Source organism: Culex quinquefasciatus, chromosome 2 (assembly GCF_015732765.1).
Source record: "Culex quinquefasciatus strain JHB chromosome 2, VPISU_Cqui_1.0_pri_paternal, whole genome shotgun sequence".
NCBI classification, from domain to species: Eukaryota; Metazoa; Arthropoda; class Insecta; order Diptera; family Culicidae; genus Culex; species Culex quinquefasciatus.
In genome coordinates this window covers 177,120,590-177,141,921 of record NC_051862.1, presented here as the reverse complement: position 1 = coordinate 177,141,921, position 21,332 = coordinate 177,120,590, and the positions used below count along the sequence as shown (strand labels likewise).

The 21,332-nt window shown below is 39.7% G+C and overlaps 2 protein-coding genes across 2 annotated transcripts in view; both read left to right on the top strand.

The window, feature by feature from the left end:
- Positions 1-357: 357 nt before the first annotated feature.
- LOC119766412 (uncharacterized protein K02A2.6-like) lies at positions 358-3,831 on the top strand. The gene has a single exon (XM_038250946.1). It carries the CDS (start codon positions 358-360, stop codon positions 3,829-3,831), a length of 3,474 nt encoding a protein of 1,157 aa, XP_038106874.1.
- Positions 3,832-6,677: 2,846 nt separating this feature from the next.
- LOC6033193 (protein naked cuticle homolog) overlaps positions 6,678-21,332 on the top strand; it is an 89,454-nt gene continuing 74,799 nt past the window's right edge. The window contains exon 1 of the mRNA XM_038253853.1: positions 6,678-8,193. Coding sequence (XP_038109781.1) covers positions 8,130-8,193 — 64 coding nt within the window. The 5' untranslated portion in view covers positions 6,678-8,129. The remainder of the gene's footprint in view (positions 8,194-21,332) is intronic.

Here is a 21,332-nt window from a genome sequence, read left to right as displayed (position 1 = left end):
CATTGCACAACGGAAGAAGTCGTATTTGCTCCACTTTGTGGGCCAGCAGGTGCAGGATATCTTTTTCAACTTGCAAGGGGAAGAAGAACCGGCAGTCCCAAATGGATCCGACGTCTACAAGGAGGCCCTCAAATTGTTGGACAACCACTTTCTCCCCATGAAATGCCTTCCCTCGAACGGCATATCTTTCGGAACCTGGAGCAGGAGCAGACGAAAGCATCGAGAAGTTTGTACTCAGGCTGCGGGAGCAGGAAATCTCTGCGAGTACGACGAGCATCTGGAGGACGAGATCAAAGAGCAGATCTTTGAGAAGGGAGCTCGGACGACCTTCGGGCTAAAATTCTCACCAAGCCTCGGATGACACTCGCCGAAACCGTCGAGATGGGCCGTTCCCTCGAAACCATCGCGAAGCACAGGAAGAACAACAGTGTGAAACCGGTGGAAGTGAACAAAGTGCAAAAAGCATCCGGTTCGTCCGCCAAGGGAGAGTGTTACCGTTGCGGTAGACCAGGACATTTTGCCAACGACAACACTTGCCCTGCGATCGAACGGAAGTGCAACCGCTGTGGACTGAAGGGACACTTCGAGACGCGGTGCAAGACAAAAACGCCGAGGAAGAAGACCCGTGACGACAACCGGTTGCGGCAAGTGAAGGAAGATCCGCGGCTAGCGGACTCGGACGACTCTGATGATGTGGAGTACGAAAGTGAGGTGTCGGACGATGAGTGCGTTAAATACGTGTTTGCTGCCGAACCTGACTGCGGAGAGAAAGTGATTTGTGAAGTGGGTGGAGTGAAGATTGAGTGGGTGGTGGACTCCGGTGCCGGAGTTAATGTGATTAACCGGGGTACGTGGGAGCATTTGAAGAAAAACAAAGTGCGCGTTAAGTCCCAGACGACCGAGGTGAAGAAGTCACTGAAAGCGTACGGTGGCCACGCCCTCAACGTAGCTGGAGTATTTTCGACCGACGTGGCAACCAAGCAGAAGGTAGCGGAAGCGCAGATCTACGTTGTAGAGAACGGGACGTGCTGCCTGCTCGGTCGTAAGACAGCGACAGAGTTGGGCATTCTGAACATCAACACGGCTGTATGGGCCGTCCAAGGAGCTGACGAACGAATCGGCAAAATCAAAGGTGTCGTCGCGAGAATCCAGGTCAACCCCGAGGTGAAGCCAGTGCAGCAGACACAGTGCCACGTACCAATACCGTTGCGAGAGAGGACCGAGAAGGAGATCCAAAGATTGCTGAGCCAGGATGTAATCGAGGAAGCTCCACGGGACTCGCCGTGGATTTCAAGGTTGGTCGTCAGACCCAAGGTAGGAGAACCTTCCGCAGTGCGACTATGCGTCGACATGCGAGACGCAAACCAGGCCATTGTACCGCAGCACTACCCGCTGCCGACATTCGACAGCATCGTGCCACACCTCCACAACTGTAAGTGGTTCTCCAAGATCGATCTAAACAAAGCCTTCCACCAAGTCGAACTAGCGGAGGACTCCCGAGAGATCACGACGTTTGCTGCTCACAATGGTTATTTCCGGTACAAGAGGTTGATGTTTGGGCTGAGCTGTGCGTCCGAGGTATTTCAAGGCATTATCGAGCGGATGTTGACAGGATTGCCTGGAGTTAAAGCGTTCATCGACGACATTCTCGTTTTCGCGGCCACGAAAAAGGAACACGACGAAATCCTTCGAGCAGTCCTCGACAGACTCAAGTCCTGTGGCGTGACGATCAACAGTCGCAAGTGTGAGTTCGGGAAAAACGAGGTTGTCTTCATGGGTCACAGACTGTCAGCAGAAGGAATCAGCCCTACCGAGGACAAAGTGGAGACCATCAAGCGCTGCCGTGACCCGCAAACCTCGGAAGAATTGCGCAGCTTTCTCGGGCTAGTCAACTACCTGGGAAAGTTTATTCCCGACCTGGCCACCCTAACTACACCGCTGCGTTCGCTTCTGCGGAAGCAAACACGGTTCACGTGGGGCAAGGAGCAGAAGGCAGCGTTCAGCAAGATCAAGGCCGTCCTCTCGCACCCAAAGAACCTGGGATTCTACTCGCCGCTCGACAAGACAATCGTCATCGCCGACGCCAGTCCAACTGGCCTGGGGGCAGTGTTGCTGCAGGAGAAGGACAACATCAAGAGGGTCATCTGCTACATAAGCAAGGGACTCTCAGACACCGAACAGAATTACGCGCAAAATGAAAAGGAAGCCCTTGCCTTGGTGTGGTCCGTGGAGCGGCTGGAGATGTATCTCAGAGGGCTGCGGTTCTACCTGTTAACAGACCATCAACCGCTCAAAGTTCTGTTCGGTACCAAGCAGAAACCCTGCAGACGGATCGAAAGATGGGCCCTACGGTTGCAATCCTTCCGGTTCAGAATCGTGCACATCGCTGGAAAAGCAAACATTGCCGACCCTCTGTCACGGCTGCCCGAATTCCAGGAGTGCACTACGTACGACGAGTACGGAGAATCCATGCTGTTGGCGATCGTGGAAACGGCAAGGCCGGAAGCGCTTACGATGGGAGACATCGTGAACTATACTCTGAAGGACGAAGAATTAGCAGCTGTTAAGAAAGCGTTGATTTCCGGTCAGTGGACTGATGCGATCAAGCGCTACGTGCCCTTCAGAAACGAGCTGATGGCAGTGAACGAGATAGTAGTCAGAGGAGAGCGGTTGGTGATCCCAAAGAACCTCCGAAAGAAAGTCTTGGAGATCGCGCATATCGGACACCCTGGTATCGAACGTACCAAACAGCGTCTGCGAGCTAAAGTATGGTGGCCAAACCTGGACAAAGACGCCGAAACTCTAGTACGTTCATGCCTAGACTGCCAGATCGTCGGACAACCTGGACCAGCGGAACCTCTCAAAATACGTGAACTGCCACAAGGACCCTGGAGCTACCTCAGCATGGACATGCTGGGACCCCTGCCATCAGGTGAATCACTCTTGGTTGTGATAGATCTGTACAGCCGTTTCCGTGTCGTGGAGGTTCTCCGACAAACAACAACGACGGATATCCTGAAGAAGCTCAAACCGCTGTTCATGAGGCTCGGTTTCCCGGACACGCTGTTGACGGACAACGCAACGAACTTCTCAAGCCGAGAGATGATGGAGTTCTGCAACCTGTACGGCATCTCACTGCGGCACTCGACTCCGTACTGGCCTCAAGCCAACGGAGAAACGGAAAGGCAAAATCGGCACATCTTGAAAACTCTGCGAATTGCTGCTCACAAAGGGACCGACTGGAAGAGTGATTTGGACGAGGCAAACTATGTCTACTCTCTAACACCACATCCAGCAACAGGCCGCTCTCCGGCTGAACTTGCTTTCGGGAGGAAGTTCAAAGACTGGATCCCGCAGTTCGGCGCCAGGGACGTGGTCGAGGATGGAGAAATACGGGACAGGGATCACTCGTATCGAACAGTAGCCAAAGAATACTACGACAAGCGGCACAACGTGCGCGAAGACACAGTAGCCGAGGGAGACGTGGTGCTGATGAAGAACCAGACGAAGCAGAACAAGTTATCCACGCCATTCATGCCGGGACCGGGGACAGTGATCAAGAAGGAAGGAAACAGCGTGGTCGTTGAAACACCTGACGGGATCCGGTACAGACGAAATTCGTCTCACGTTAAAAAGATTCCGGCTCACCCTACAACCCACGAAGAAATCGAGGATGACGACGCCGAACCAACGTGGGCCACACCGGAACCGTTGGCGCCTGCTGCGGTCACGACAACACAAGGAGAAGCCGCGGGCAGACCACAGCGAACCATTCGGCGACCGCTGAGATTCGATGATTACGATCTGGAGCTTGGACAGGGCGGACACTAAAAGGACAACCTGAGAAAGGAGAGAATGTTGTATTCCACAAATATTGTTTAGCGTGTAGGGACTTTTGCTTCACCTATAAAATACTATCTTGAACAAGGAAATCGAAATGTCATTAATAAAGTAGCGAGTGAAGATAAAACACGCGGTTTTCGATACGGGATTTAATTCGTCTTTTATTACACAAAATCCAATCTAACATAAACATAAAGTAAATTTTTCAAAAAGGTTCACATTTTTGTCATCTTAAACATATAAAAAAATGATTTCTCAAAATAAGGTTATTTTGCGCAATTTATTGAAAAAATAGTACTTTTTTAGTGTGTAACTGTAATCATTATTATTTTTAAGAAGTTTTAAGCAATACTTGCCGAAGACAACCGTATCTTTTAGAAAATCCGTTCTCAAGATAAGGATTTTTGAAAAAAATAATTTATAGCCATTTTGTATAGACAGCTGCCAACATTATATGAAAACGTGTATGGACGAACCAACAATGCCAAATGACTTCTTTGGGTTTCTTTGCAGACATAAAGTTTCATACATAAATACAATCGTGTTCGAAGTCTCAGAGAAATGTTCCAAAGCAAATGCTACCGCTTTGTCATTTGTCATTTGTCTCAAAAAATAAGGAGGCAAACAAATAATTATGACACAAAATTTTATTGAAAAAATACAGAATAACTCATAAATTTACCTTTTTCGTGAAATGTTCAAACATTTGAAAAAATGATTTTTCTTGTAAACAGATTGAAATAAAGACTTAAAACCTTTGTTAAAAAATATGTGTTCATCAATTCTTAGATTTGCCAGACAAATAACTCAAATATTGATTTTAGTATTTTTTTTAGATATTTTATACTTTAAAATTTTGAAAAGAGTCGCTGCTGATTAACAATGACAAATGTTCATCATAACTAAAACAAGAGTTATTAATTTTTAAGAAACCAAAAAGGGTCCAATTTCCCGGGAAATCCCGGGAATCCCCGGGAAATTTAAAAATTATTGAAAATTGCTGATCTTGATCTCTGATCGGTATTTTGCAACAAAATGGTATAAAACAGCGAGTTTAATGGTTTAAATAATTGTGGAGATCAATTAATAGCTTGATTGCATGTAACAAATCATACAACTACTAGTAAATGTATATTTTTCTGATTAGTTGGTATTTTTTGTTAATTTTTAAGTAACACATAACGTTGATATGAAGAAAAAAACAGAAATTATGTTTTTATGACAAATAACTTTTCTAAAAATATCATGCTTGGTTTTAGCTCTTGAACAAAATAGTAAAGCCTAATAGTTTTTTCTTAAAAATGTAACTTTTCTTGTTTGTTTTACTTCAAACAACTTAATGTTTTCAAATATTTTGAGTTAGTTTTTAAAATACGTTTGTAGTTTTTGGGCACATTTCAGCTTTCAGGGTTTCGATGACTTATTTAAAAGTTTTTCATTGCACAAAACCATGATTTAAATTAACATCACAATCACATCACACCACAATCACTCTTTTTTTTTCATATTTAACCCTCTAACATCGTTGTTGCATCGGTGGTCCACAATCCTTTTACTTAACATTGTAATTTCTTGAATACTAGGTATTACACGAATTGAAGAAATTTATCTTGCACAAACCTATTTGAAATATGTATTGATACCAATTAAATTTTCATCTCATTTAATCACGGTAAACAAAAAACGTTAAAAAATCAACTTTGCTCTGGCGGAAAGGAGTCTATATCTCTTTTTTTTCAGTGAAACAACACTTATTATTCTTTTAATAGCTTACCTAAAATGTTATAGTATATTTTCATGTGGCTAAATCTATTTCTAGATGCTTCTGAAATTAATATTACATATCATAAATAAATCTTGATATCAAATTTTCTGTTCATCTGATTAATTCTATATAAACTGATCAATAAATAGAATTAAGCAAAATTATGTTGATTTTCTTCATTTATTTATTTTTTTCAGAGCGTTTGCTTGAATTTCGGCAATTCCCGGGATTTTTTTGTTCTTTCGAAAATATGTTGAAAACAATAAAATTCTTCATTCAAACAACCAGCGCTCCATCTGCTATCCCTCGTCTATGTCCCGAACCACCATTCATCTTTTCCATTTTCCCGCTCGTTCCCTGCTCTGATCGACGACCATAACAAGGGAGCGTTCTTTTATTACGTAACGCAGTTGGGGGGGGGGGTCGGAGGCCGTGTTACGCTCCATACAAAATTTTTAAAATTTGTATGGAAATTTTGTTACGTGGGGGGGGGGGAGTGGGTCTAAAAATCCGATTTTTTGCGTTACGTAATAAAAGAACGCTCCCCAACACAACACAGTTAAAAAAATATGCTGCGAGAGAGCGAAGCGAAAACGCACGGTACTTTACCCAATCTAGTACTGCACTCGGCAACCCTCGCGCTCTCATTTTACTCCGTCCTCTCACCAATACGCACGGACGAGAGAGAGCATGCCATGATGTACCACTGCGCGCAACATAACTTTGCGTGTGTGTGTACGTTGAGCCATGTTGGAGGGTTGAGTTTCGCATGTGTGCGAGGGTGGGCTTCGCTGGGGTGGTGCTTTGTTTGTTAATAATGTTTTTGATTGTTTTGTTTAAATTATATTTGTTTTATTCGTTAAAGATAGTTTGTGATTTTATTAGCTATTCTTTATTTTTTGAATAGTTTTGTAAGATCACCCCACCACCCATTCACACCACAAAAAATGGCTTCCAATGTGTTTGTCTCACAACCTGCAAGGTGGTGTTGGTGCAGCAGCACACCCGATCATAGCGGGGATCTGGTCGGGCTGTGTTTCGTTTCGCTTTCTCAGTACCATTTCAACTACCCACTTGTTCGGTATCATCCACAGTGTGTACGCTACACTGCTGCCGTGACGCGCGACGAACGGCGGCGACGTCCACAGATGTGCGCGTGTGTATTATTGTGCTCTTTAGTGTCAATCACTCTGTGAGACTAGGCTCTACCATCTCCTGGAGGGGTGCAAAGAAGAGGGGCTTTTGTTTTGTCGGAAGTTGTGTGACAACCACAATGGCGAGCTGACCATTGTTTAAGGCTGACAATGGAAGTGGAAGTGATTGATGAAGAGGCTCGATCAACGGGATGTTAAGAAGGCTAATCTCGGCGGTATTGGCGCGCCTGGAATCCATGTTTGGATTGTTTTGTATGACCCGCTGAAGCTCGGGAACGGTAGTGCATTGACAGTTCAAGTGATAAACAGTACAAAAAGTCGCCGAGCACGTCCCGATTGCGCAGTTTTGTATGGAAATTGACAGCTACGTCTGAAACGCGAGTTCTACCACCAGAAATTTCGGTACAACGACGACGACGACGTGACCTGCAGCTGTGTGCGTGTGTGTTTGTGCACCACAACACACCAACCAGAAGGCAGTGTGGAGGAGGAAGGAACGAAAAAGAGCAGAGAAAACGAACCTCTTTCAAGTTCGTGTGTAACGTGGAACGCAGGGAGAAGACGACGGCGAGCAGAGCAACACAAACAAAAAGTTGTAAAAATTTCTCTGAATTAATAACAGAGAGGAACCACGGCGCGGAGTTTCGTGCGGAGAGGTCGGTCGGAAGAATAATATTTGTCGGTGTGGCCTTTTTTGTCGGGATTCGTCGTCGTGTTGGATAAGAAAAGGGAGCCGAAAATATTTCCCTTTTATGTTGCTCGCCACGAACAGCAACTCCACCATTACACTGCCAGATAGTAAGCAGCTCCAAAAACGGAGTTGTTATTGAAGTGTTTTGAGCGCGCCAGCTCAAAATTTCGGCGTGAAATCCCACAAAAAAATTAGAACCAAGAATGGAGCGAAATAAATAAAGAAATAAAAACTTCAGCACGCACCAACATCCAGAATCAAAAAGGGGAAATTCCCGAGAAAAACCCCGAAGAAGTCAAATCTCCAAATGTTTTGATGCGCGAAAAAAAATCGTTGAAAACGCGCGCGCCCCCCACTCTGCTCGATGAAAATGGGGAGGAAAATTAGTGAAAAAAGAAAGATGAAGCCAGCGACGATCATCCGTTAGAAGGAAAGGAAGAAGAGGAAGAAGTGAGCAAGTGTGTTATTTTCGGGGGTGGAAAAGCAGGAAAAAAAGATAAGAGCAAAGGTGTGAAAAATCGTGCGTGAGAGAGGGAGAGCGAAAGAGTTTTCGTGCGGGGTAAAGTTTGGAGTAGCGCACTGATAACAGCGGCAGCAGCCGAAGTATTGGCACGAAGAAAAAGAAAGGAGAACGGAACGAGATAACGCAAAGGAGTGCGGAAAGCAGAGCAGAAACATGGCTGGAAATATTGTTAAATGGTGGAAGCACAAGATTCTTGGCGGATACAAACAGTTTACAGGTGAGATGAAGTTTAAAGTTTCAGAATTTTAAAGACTAAACTCAAAATTCAAAATAAAATTGAGCGAATCAAATATTAAGTTTCATGTTGGAAGGTTGGAAATTTTATGGTTGAAAATTATCTTTTTTTTTAATGTGATTTTACATCAATTTTATGTAGAGAAAGTGCAATTACACAATAAAAATAGTGAATTTACACATTTTGCGCAGCATTTCTTCAGGCACAAGGTCTGTTTACATTTCCAGATGTAATATTATTACAATTTTTTCACTGTTTGTTTTTGCAAAAGCTTATTAAACTTTCTAATCTTTCTAAAATAATGATGAATCAATTGTAAACTGTGTAAACTATGATTTCCAACGGTTATGTTCTGTGCGCAGTCAAAAAGGTTTTTTTTTTCTTTTTATTTATTTTTTTATTTTTTTTTGGTCCTCAACCTGTAAACACAAAAGCTTTATAATAGCATTAACTAAAATATTATTCGTGGAATAAAAGTATGTTATATTTTTTTCTGATAGTTATTGAAATTGTTCTGAGTTCTGAAAATGTTTTCTCAAATCAAGAATTAAGTTCACATTTTCGATTTTGTTTGTCAATGCAAACTTCATTTCATGTTTTGGTCTAAAATTTCTCCTAAAAATCAGGGAGCACACAAAATATAATTGCTAAAAAAAATTAAAACAAATCGGTTGAAAATTGATTCTAAACTATTCAGAACACATGGTATAACATGTATTTACAAATTTTTAATCAAATAAAGACTTTTTAATCTATTTACAAATTTTGAATTTTGGGATCACCCTTCGGAAAAGACGTAAAATTTGAGGATTATTTTTTCATACAATCATTAATATTTAGCAAATTTGCGACGGTAGCATAATTGTATGAATGCATAAAGCATATTGTGATACCTACTTATTTTTTTGAAAATTAGGTTTGGGCTTGCAAGACTAAATAAATAAATGTTTGCTAGCCATATTTAATTACAGATATTGAAATATCCGCGTAAAATAATAAAAATTAAACCTATACTTTATTTTCTATTAAACCAACTAATAACTATAAATTTTCATAGGTTGGTAAGTGTTCAAAATATGTTCCAAATAAAATATCTTCGCAAAATGAAAACAAAAACATAAGGTCATGAATTTTGATAACTCTAATTTTTTTTTAAATGGCACTTTCGGTGGCAAATTTTTCATCGAAGAAATTTTCAGTCAATTGTGGACACTTCGCAATCTAAATTCCATTTAGAATTTTAAAATATGCATTCCTTAATCTTAATAAAAGTAATGAAATCTGATAAACCATATTTTTCTTCTACACTTTTCAATTATGCAAGTCATAGAACTTTTAAATTTGATATAACAGATTTTGTGTTAAAAATGTATAAGCGACGAATCGAAAATGTTATTCAGAAGATTATAACTTTTTACCTTAATGAATTGACATGAATTCGAAAAACTTTCTAAAGGAGTTTATATCTTGATAAATAAACAATTCAGCTCTCATATTTTACGAGATTATTGAACTTTAAATATCAAAATAATATTCAAAAATATCTCTACAACGCAACACATTCTCAACACAATGTACACCGAGAGAAAAATAAGTAAATAAATTCGAGTATTTTAGTGTGTTTAGGCAAAAATTCCACATTTCTGTAACTTTTATTATTGATTAATTCTGATATTTAATTTAACATGAGTTTAAAAAAAGTTCCATCAAAACTAAAATAAATCAAATCAAATCTTCACATGATTCTTCAAATATTTTTTATGATTGTTTGTGGTATGAAATTTTATAAAAGTGCTATAGTCATCCCTCATATTCGGAACAGTTTATAGATCGGCCAATGTTCAACAAATCATATACAATCGATAATTGAACATAATGATTTGCTTTTACCTACGTGTGAACGCTTTTCTTGCGATCTTTCGATTGATGTATAGACCGGCTGTACATTTTTACGTTTTATATCAAGTTTTCAAAGAAAAACATTGACCCTTGAAATTCACAAATTCGGAACACTTTTTTCTTACGATGTAAACAAATTTTTTTTCTCTCCAGGAGTACATATTTTTTTACAAAATAATGACTTTGCACTCTGAAACCAATAAAACTCATGCTTAGTAATGTTTTATGAATGGTCTTCTAACTTTTTTGTGAAAATATCAGTTGAATTCAGGTGTTCCACAATTGTGGGAGACACAATAACATCCCACAATCATGGAACAGGCAATTTGGAGGCAGTGTTTTGGTGCTCTAGATAAAATAGTCTGGAAATGCAGTTTTTTGTTCAAAAAGTATTACTTTTACTGGTGAAATAGCAAGAGAGTGTCCAAATAAAGGCCCTAAAAATAGCAGGGTCGGCAGGAAAGTTGCATTTTGCATTCTATTGACAAATTACGACAAAAGTGTTCCGAATTTGTGGGTGTTCCGAATATGTGGGATGACTGTAATTCGGATAGTAGAGGAGCTTTCTGTTTAGTAAATCTATAATCCTGTATTTGCTCAATTAGGAGATTCAAAAGAATCCACGTGGTTTGTAGATGGATCCTTAAAAAATGTAATAATAAATCTTTGCAAAGTTGTGGAATGTTTTGTATGATCATGATAATCGATGGAATTATAATTACACAGCGAAAAAAAGTTGAATTTTAAAATGTAGAAATTTTGGTAGGTTGAATATTACCTCTTTTTTTGAGTAATATTACCTAAAAAATGTGTAAAAATGTGATCCTGATGAATATTCACCAGAAACTGATGAAAATTCATCATTTTCTGATGTAATATTACACATTTTTTTCGGTACAAAATCTGTCACAATTTCCTGATGAATATAACCATTTTTTTTGTCTGTGTACAAATAATCGAGGTTTCTGATATTCTTTAAATAATAGTCAAGCTTTCAAGGATAAAAGAATGTATGTTTTCATAAATCGATGCCTTTATTATTCTGAGCTTGCTATCTAGTTAGCATACAAGCACAGAGGTGCGAAATGTTGACAATTTCTTAAAATCATTTGCAACTAAACTATTCTGAATTTTATGAAATTCCTGCACATTAGAGTACACTAAGAAATATCCCAACGTTTCTCGACCTTTCTCCAACCCTAGATCCACCCTAGCAAACCCCCAAAAACAGCCCATCACTTTCTACAACGACGACCTCTTCTTCGTCGTACGACGCACGGATATGCGTACGTGCGTAGATGTGGGTGTGTGTGTGTACCTTACTCCGTTCGCACTCCATTCGGGTCTACGACTATGAACGGCCGCAGCGCAGCGGTGGAATCTTTTCTTCCACATTTCCCCTGTATGGCCATCTTCTCCTAGCCTAACATCATCCTCCACCAACATAAACATGACGGGACACACACACACACATTCACGCATTTCGTGCATAAAACGCATTTTCCCCTGTTTGAGGTTATGTTGCGTGCGTTGCGTTGGTGGTGGTGCGGCGGCGGCAACCGCTACTGTCGGAACTCTTGAGAGGGAGTCCCGTGTTTTGTCGGAAAACGCTGCCTTCAGTCCGTGTACAACTTTTTGGCAGATCTTTAAACGTATTATGGCCATTATGGCGTTTTACACACTGATGCACACACATACAGGGGGAGGCAAGTGCCCTACTGGGACTGAAGACGGCGGTATCTCTCCAACTTTTAGACTATCACCTAATGAAGTTGGAGTTCACCCTAACCCGTAATCGTAACATTTGGAGGTTAAAATCTGCCCCAGCAAAAGTGGGAAGGTCGCAGGGCTGCTGCAGGTTCAATCGCTCGGAACAACCTTCCCGTTGTTGTCGAGAGGTGCCAAATGTGCCTCCATATACTTCTTACCGGTACGGAAACACTTCAGGTACAGCATGCTGCTTCTTTTGAAAAGTTCTTCCCCTCTCCACCACCATTCCGTCAACCATCACCACGTCGTTCACCAAAGTCTTGGTCGTCGTTTTCCCTACTTTGGAGCGCTGAATGCGTGCTCGATTGCCGCCACCTTCAATACTTGCAGCCCGGCGGTATGTCCCGACGAGGGGGAAGTATTCAATTCAGAGTTTTATTTGAAAAGGTTTTAATAATATATGACCTTTAAAAAAACTCCAGATTTTGGTTCCAACATTTAAATGAATTTAAACTGAAATAAAAAAAGCTAACATAATTTTCAAAATTATTAGTGTAATCTTCAATTTGCGCTAATTCTGTCACCTCCCCCTGCTCGGCCCAATTGCCGTGTGCCGGCCGCGGAGGCACACATAAAAGCAGAATGAAAATCAGGAACGTAACAGCAACGACGACCACGAGTAGGACCAACACCGTCAAGAAAAAAAAAGAAAGAAAAAAAAACTGAGACCAAGTTCTTGTTGTTTTGCCGCCATCATCGCGCTTCTGCTTTGTGATTTCTGCTTTGTGGTTCCGTTCTATGCCGGAGCGTTTCGGCCTTTTTGAAACACTACACACAGAACAGAGAGAAGAACCGCGCTGAAGAGGAGAAGAGGGGGAGGAGAAGGAGGGAAAACTTTTACAAAAACGTACCCGCGGGCGAGGCACACATACACCGATGCACACACACACTTACACACAGCAAGTGCGGGTGGGTGGGGTGTTGGTGGTGAGGGGTGAAGAAGTAGAACAAGAGGTTATTCTTTCGCCACTTGTGTTCTTGCAGAGAGTGCCACGCAGCGAAACCCTGGGAGGATGAGTTGTTTTGGAGCTCGTCAATGACGACGTTGAGGGATTGTTCCTCGACAATTGTTGAGCTTTTAACAGCTTTTTTTGACAATAATTTAAATCTCCTTTTAAAATTATGCTTTTCCTCTTAATTACCTCAAGTTTCGTCAACCCAACAATTTTTGATTGTTGGCAGAAAACTATTTAGCTCGTGACAGCTCCAGATCTGAGTCATGTCAGTCTAACTAAACAAAATCCACCGAGTCATTCTACGGAGCCTTTTCTTCACAGATGCCGCGGGATTCGAGAAAGGTGCTGCTGCACCACTCCACTATTCAGTGGGAAAACTAATTAAATTGCATGATCGGGGCATTTGGTGGAGTTTCTTCTTTATTTCTCGAGATTTTCTCTTCCAAGTGGCGCGCTCCGTTTGGGTAAACAACATTTGTTTTGGTAAAAAAATGGATAAAATGTTCGGCAAAGTAGGGAAATTGCTTTTATTTTTTGCTAAATTTTTAAAAATGCAGTTTTATCATAATTGAAAACATTTTATTCATGTTTGTCTTTCAGTTTTACTCATTTTACTTTTCCAGGTAACATTTATTTTAACAAATTTGTGCTTTTATTTCTTTTTATATTTTTTTAAATCCTAATTCATAAAAAATGTGAAAGTTTAAATGCATTTTTTGTCATGCTTAAATTTTCTTGTTTTTTTCAAGTACAAGAAAACGTATTTTAATTCCAATTTTTTAAAACCAATGCCACTTCAAATCAACACGATTTTATCTTAAAGTTCTCCATTTAGTGTATTAATATGTTTAATTATAATTTGGCAACAAAATATACACAAATTTTCAGTAAAAAACATAATTCCAGACACACTTTCTTCATACAATTCTACCTTCTACCTTCTAAAATTCTATCTAGATGTCGTCTTATGTCCTATCAGCAAACTAATCAGAGCCAATTAGTATCCACTAGAAACGTTGAAAAAGTGACATAAAATACGAAAAATCTTATAACCGAGGGTCCTGATTGCTCTAAAATAGTAGTTTATGCAACAAGTTGCAAAAAGAGGATTTTTTCAGCACGAGTCGTACATTTATCCAACGAGGTTCACCGAGTTGGATAAATACGAAGAGTGCTGAAAAAATCAAGTTTTGCAACGAGTTCCATACAACATTTTTTGCAATTTCGAAAAACACCCATTGAGTGAAATTTTAAGTCGAATTTTCATGTATTTTGTCAATAAATCGTTTAAATCAAAAAAATGTTGAAAAGTGTTACTTTTCGTAAGAAGTGCTGAAAAGTTCAACTTTTCAGCACCCATTTCAGTGCTGAAAAGTAGAACTTTTCAGCATTTATTTTGAAAAGTGTTGCTATTCGATTCTGTTATTTTTGGTACAGAAAAGTAGGCTATTTCGTCGTTCAAGAATGACAGGAAAAGTAAGTAGTTTCACGACGGAATTGCAAAAAGATTATTTTACTCTTGAGTACAAATCGAACGCGATGCAAATCGCTACTGAATTTGCTCTCTTTTGTTCTCCCTCTCTCTCGAATTGGCTAGTATAGCGAATGGCTCAGAGAGGCTGATTATGCTGTGTCGCTCAAAGCTGAATCGAAATAGTCTGCGATCGGCAATGTTTTGATTGACTGCTTAAAATCAACGTTATCTAAAATATTTTGCAATTTTGTGGATAACACAACATCAAAGACACATCTGACAGCAATTTCCACAATGTCAAATTCAAATTTTCGGCAATCTGTGGTAGTGCAGACCAAAAGAGCGCCACGCTGGTATATTGAAGAATTCGACGAAATGCGTGGTGAATTGTAGCGATTAATTCTGACTGGTATTTTATTTAGACGATTTTTCTAAAAATATGATCGATATTTTGGATAACTTAAGTTAAATGTTGCAAAAGTTGAAAGTAATTTTGAAATGAAATTTGAAAGTGTTTAAACATTACTTGTCTTCCTGTTTGACCAAAATATTTATCTTAAAAAAGCTTTTTGGGGATTTTTGGGAAATTTTTGAAAAAATTCGAAAACTGATTCTTTTTTAAGCAAATTATTGTAATTATGCTGTAATATGACTCTAATAGTTTGTTCTATCAATAATACACACATAAGGAGCATTATCAATCAATTGAATCTTATTTAAATCAATTTTTCAAAAGAGCTTTTTGGTAAATTCGAGGAAAAAAGCATGAAAAATTAATTCAGCCCCTATGATGTATAAATTCGATTCGTTTTTGCAATTGCCACACTTTTCAATACTTTCATCGATGTTAACAAATATTTGAATGAAATAAAAATCAAAAACGGCAAAAAAAATGAATATTTCCAAGCACGCTGTCATTCCGAACATCGTCGCGTAGTGCTTCTACTTGACACCAGGATGCGTGCACGCTTCTGTCGAATCACTCAATTGGTAGCTTCTCTCCTCTCTGAGCATATTCGTTTGTGATTCGGGTCGACGGACGGATCAAGTCGCTGGCAGCTAGCGAGTCGTGTTCGCTCGCGAATGGTTGCGCGAAGATTCGTTCGGCGATGAGTGAGTGATTTCTGATTTTTGAACCAAAAATCAGGATCCCTGCTTATAATAAATTAAATTGACGTTTTTGATGTTTAATTTCCTTTCAAAATCTGAGATTTTAGGCGTTAAAATTAAAAAAAATGAGTTAAATGTAAACGAATTTTAAACGTTTTCCTCTAAATTTTATCAACAAAACTTGAAAAAATACTTTATGCAGTCCGAACTCGATTAACCGCACGTGTAGAAATCCTGTAAGCATATCCGGTAACTCTGTGTTGTTAAATTTGTAAACATTGATTTTTTCCAATAACGTCAACATTTTTGTAGATTTCGATGTAAATGTTTTCAAAAGCGACAACATTTTTCCCAAAATCGAAACAAATGTTACCGGATATGCTTACAGAATTTCTACCCGTGCGAAGCCTCGATTCTTCATAGTTTCAACAATCCGAAGTTCGATTATCAGAAGGAGTTTATGGGACTTAAATAACGAACAAAAAAAATATTATTTTATTTTCTTGCTTTTAACATCAAATTCGTGTTCTGCGACCCCATTTTAGTCAAATTTCAATAGTTGATTGCCTATTAAATCACAGATTTTTTTTTTTTATATTTCATCACCGCCATTTTGGAGTAGTTAAGATTCATTCTTGTGAATCGATTATCCTAAGTGAAAAACTTCGAATAATCCAGTCGGACTTTATGTTCCTTACAGGCAATTTAAGTTTTATGTCAAAAATGCTTTTTTTTTGCAAAAGCCAAAAACATAAATAATAACTAAAATATTATTAAAGTTTTGACTGTTGTTAGTAGAATAAATACGAAACACATTTGAAATTCAAGATTTGTGCATCTTTTCTTGCAATGGCTTTTCTTGCATTATTCAAAGGGAATTGAAATCAATCTACTAAAGTTTTTTTTTGTTTATATAAAACTATAAGTTCTAAAAGATAGAGCAGCAGCGGCTTATGTTCAGTAGAAAATAATCAAGAAAATAGTTTTGAAAAAATCCAAGATTTTCTTTAACAAGACTGAAACAATTTCTGCGATTTAAATTCGTTTATATATAAATTTTAGAGTTTCACAACCAAGTTTTCAGAAAATTAATTACAAACATCCGACAAAACGATTTTGTGATGAATCTGCAATGCCTTGACATTATCCCTCTCAATCGAGTTTATTACCTGTCGGTGCGCAGTCGGTTGAGTAGGTGGAAATTAGTTCAACGACTTTCCCGGCCAATGAAGCTGGGAAAGCACCCGTGAAGACGACAAGCTAAAATTGACGGCACTCATTCTTCCGTGTACAATTACGACGAGTAACTGTAACGGGTAATTTTCCCGGTGCAAGTGCAATTGCTGGATCCGGCATCCACATAAACCATTCCGGAGATAATTGAGCCAATCTCGGGCACGACTCTGTGTGTGCGCCCCCGTTACTGTGAACTTTCAACTGCAATAAATCTAATGCCAGCAATCAGCACACAACCAACTTTGGCAGAACTTTTCCATGGGCAGAACATTTTGCAGCGTTTGTACGTGACTTTTCGGCCGTGTCCCGGTCGACAATGATACAATATAACCTCGTTCCCTTCTTCCGATTCAGCAATCCAGTTGAAAACTTTCAACACAACAAGACGGGCACAGCAAAAAACTGAGAGAGACAGCCCAGAAGGACACGAACAAGAAAGCCGCATAAATCGTTGATGTCTTCTGTCAGTACTTTTGCGGAGCTTGGCGTTGCACAAATCCCTCGGTGCATTCTCTGATGAGCGAGCATCTCCGAGTGTCGTATTTTGTCCCCGCCCCATCCCCGTCCGAACCTAAGTCGCATTGTCCTGTCCTGAGCGCGCCCGATTGATGAGACCTTAGGGAAGGTTCCTTGGTCGTCAGGATTCACATGTGCTCTCGTCAACGGAGCGCAACGAAACGATGATGAGTCGCGGCAACCTACGAAGAGTGCTCGACGAAGATCTTCGAAGGCTGAAGGCAGCAGCATCTCCCTCCATAACTGTCAAATCATCAGACATCCGTCTTGTTCGATCATTCGCGCGCGCGCGGCTTGGGCTTCGGTACGGTGTACGATTCAAAGGTCCGCCGAGACCTCAAAAGAAAAGAAAAAAACCCTTTTGCCTTCTTTTTCTGTGTGCCGCGCGCGCCGCAAGTGCACACGTGATGGGCTCTCAGCTGGCCGCAGAGGTCCGGATGGGGAGGTCGGCCGCGCGGTTGTATAAATGGTTTCGTGGAATCATTAATTCTCTTCTTCGAACACCGCGCCGCGCTGGTTGATGTAGGCTGCTGTGGAGCGACGTTGGCTGGTCGTCCAGTAATCCCGCGGGTAGAGAAACGGCCATTCTTTGGGGGAAGGGGCAGTGGTTCTCAAGTGATGCTTTGTAAGTCAAAGGGATTGGGATTTTCGGAACCGCTGCTTCTCTGTAGATCTCCGGGTACATTCCCCAAGTACACCGTCTATTGAGTCGGCACTCGCTGCGCTGAATGGAGGAACACAAGCGGGTCTTTTATTTCCATCCGAGCCGCCATTACCTGTTCGTCGGAGTTTTGCACGTCGTCCGCGCCCGGAAGAGATGATTAGCTGTGGCATAATTAAACGTGGAGAACTTTGGAGACAACGGCTCATTACGTGGCGTGGACTGGTACCGTTTCTTCGACTTTTTTGTTGCTGTTCCCTCTCTAACTTTTCGTTCAATTTCCAACGCTTTCAACATCGATTTTATCCAATTTAGCGCTCCCCCAGGGAGCATCCACTCGAGCCTCCCCCCTTCGAAACTGGGAAAATCTCGTTCCAATTCCCCACGCCGGGGCGCGGCCGTAGCGAACCCCGGTACGCCTCGTCAAGTCGATTCGACGCGCGCGTAGCCACCGCGTAGAGCCCCATTCGACACACTCGGTTCGATTCTGGGGGCCGGATTAGTTACGGCTGTCGTAGTTGTTGTTAAAATCCGGGCCCGCTACCCGCGCCAACCACCCCGAAAACGAGGTGGTGGTGGTGTAACCCCGTACAAGGCAAAGGCTTGGCCTTCACGCGCTCAACACCCCAAAAGCGCCGTGGAGGCAAGACTGCGCGTTCAAACTCAGCTGCCAGCAAGAGTTGAGCCGCGGTGCCCGAGCAGGGGTAAATAACACGGGAATACCTAATTTTGGTATTACTTGGGCAAATAACTGGGACCAAAATGTGCCCTTGGTTGCCCAGTAATAGATGGTAAAATACTATAAAATCATACCAAAGTCTTTTTCGAAGGTTATTTTTGCAATTTTTTTCCTTCTCTGTCCAATTCGTTCTCCTTAGTAAGAGTAAACTCTCTCTCCATTAAGAACAAATCAGCTGCACAGAAAAAAAAATCATGGTAATATTACATCTGGGAAGGGGTACATCTTTTATGTCAGAAAAAAGGTGTAATTTTACCTCTGGAAATGTGTAATTTTACCACTTTTCTGTTGTAATGTCACTTTTTCAGTCTAAATTGAGGTAAAATTACATCATAAAAGTGGTAATATTCAACCTTCCAAAATTAAAGCTTCCAAATTTACATTATTTTTTTCTGTGTGTTGAAAGGTAGTCCATATCTCAGCTCAGGATAACAACTGCACCAATGTATTTGTTAAAGCAACCAAATAAATGAAATGAAATACCAAAGTCTTGTATGTGGAAGGGCACAACAATACCAAACCATCTTATTCCAAGGGTCAAATAATACCACAAAATAAAACCATTTCAATACCAAATTGAGGTCTTCTGGATTTTTGAACATTGCTTGAATACCAAAACTTGGTATTGCCATGGTTTTATTTTTAGGTATTCCCGCGCCCTTGGAAAATCATATCTTGGTATTCCTGTGGTCTTACACATAGGGGAGATGGGGGTAAGACGGCCACCCTAAGGGAGAAGTCTAATAAAATTTACACAACAGATTATTTTGGTCTCAAATTACGTACGTATTGTTCTACTACTAGTCCATTATAGAAATGACATAAATTAGTTGGTCTAAAAACCAATTTTCAATACTTTTCAGCAATTTAAAAAAAAATAATTGAAATCGTATATATATGAAATACGCGGGGTAAGACGGCCACCCATGTGGGGTAAGACGGCCAATGCTATAAATTAACTTAATAACTTTGCTAAATCCACCCAAACACCTACATGGTTGGTTCAACAGACTTCTCTGAACATCATAACTATTTTGGTTGAAAAAAATCAGGTTTCAAATGTGAAGAAAAATGCTGTTTAAAAAATTTCATATTTTGGCTCAGTGAATTTCATATTATTGCGACCACATTTTATGAAAAACTATGAATTTTTACTACAAAACAAACACAATTTGATACAAAAAAAAATAGTTTGTGTATTTCGATTAGAATAAGTAAATCAAAATTATTAAAACAACATTAAATTAGCGATTTTTATGAAAAGTTTGATAGGATTTCATACTATTCAATGAGTTTTGCTATATCACAGTAAAGAATGTTGTCGAAACGGTAGTTAACAGCATTTTGATTAAAAATTGACAGTTTTATTGAAAATGCCTTCCTTTATCTACAAATATGTCTTAATAGTCAAAAACCGTCAAAAATATAACCTATATCAAATAAAATCAACAAATTACGGGTGGCCGTCTTACCCCCGGAGGAGGTGGCCGTCTTGCCCCCAAATAAATAATTTTTTTAAACATTTTTTGTAAACAGTTCATCGCATTTTTTGAACTTGAACTTTTTCGAGGGACATAATCTAGGGAAAACTTCAATTTAACATGAAAAAATATTTGAAGACAGAAAAACATATTGTTATTTAACAAAAATGCCTAAGTTGTAATTCATGCAAATTACATCCAGTTTCAAGTTAAAAAATTATTTGTTTATTTTGAGCTATTTTTATACTATTTCAAACAATATTTCTGGCAAAGGTGACTCCATATGCATTATTTAGCATGAGGAACAGCATTGCTAAACATTTTAGTAATATTCATTAGTATACTTATTAAAACAGTGGGGTGGCCGTCTTACCCCCAGCTCCCCTACATGATTTTGGTATGATTTCATGGTATTTTACCATCTATTACTGGGCAACCAAGGGCACATTTTGGTCGCTGTTATTTGCACAAGTAATACCAAAATTTGGTATTTTCAAGCCATTTTTTGGTGCAGCAGTTGCAGTTAGTGAAAAAAACGGAAATGATCCATATGCAACAGCCAAATCTACTCACCTGATGATTCCGTGTTATTTTTAGTGATATTCTTCACCATATCGAATGCATTTGTCATTGATGAACGGCCTGTGCATGAAGTTCTTGAAGCTTCTGAAAAATAACAAGATTGAAAAATAAGTGTTATTATAATGAAATTGGATTGAAATTCACCAAAATTCAATAATCTATCGATTGGCCTGGTTTTCAAAGTAAATGGTTGTCCCGACTTATAGAAATTTCAACGATTTAAAAAAAAATCTTACTGGGTAGGGTACGTTATCCATTAGTGGACCCCTTTCCTATAGTGGACCCTCTGAAGGGTTTTTAATGGAAAATTCAATAAAATCACAATTTCAAGCGTGTTGTTGTCTACAAATCTTTTATTTGGCATGTTCAGCATCATTTAGAACAATGTTGACTGACATTGAATTGTCCTTTTCACCAAAATAAGTGTTTTGAGTTCGACATCTGAAATCAGCCATGGCCACTAGCATTTTCACAACAAAACTGCATTTATATTTTATGATTGAATTAACCATCCAATCATTTTTTGACTGATTATTTAACTTCAGCAAGTCGAAGTAATGTAAGTTTAAGGATATTTACTAAAATAAAGCGAAGAAATGCAATTTTCTAGCAAAAATTATGGGGGTCCAATATAGGACAACGAAAATCCAAACTTTTCCAAAAGTGGACCCCTGTTAATTAAACCTTCAAAAATGAT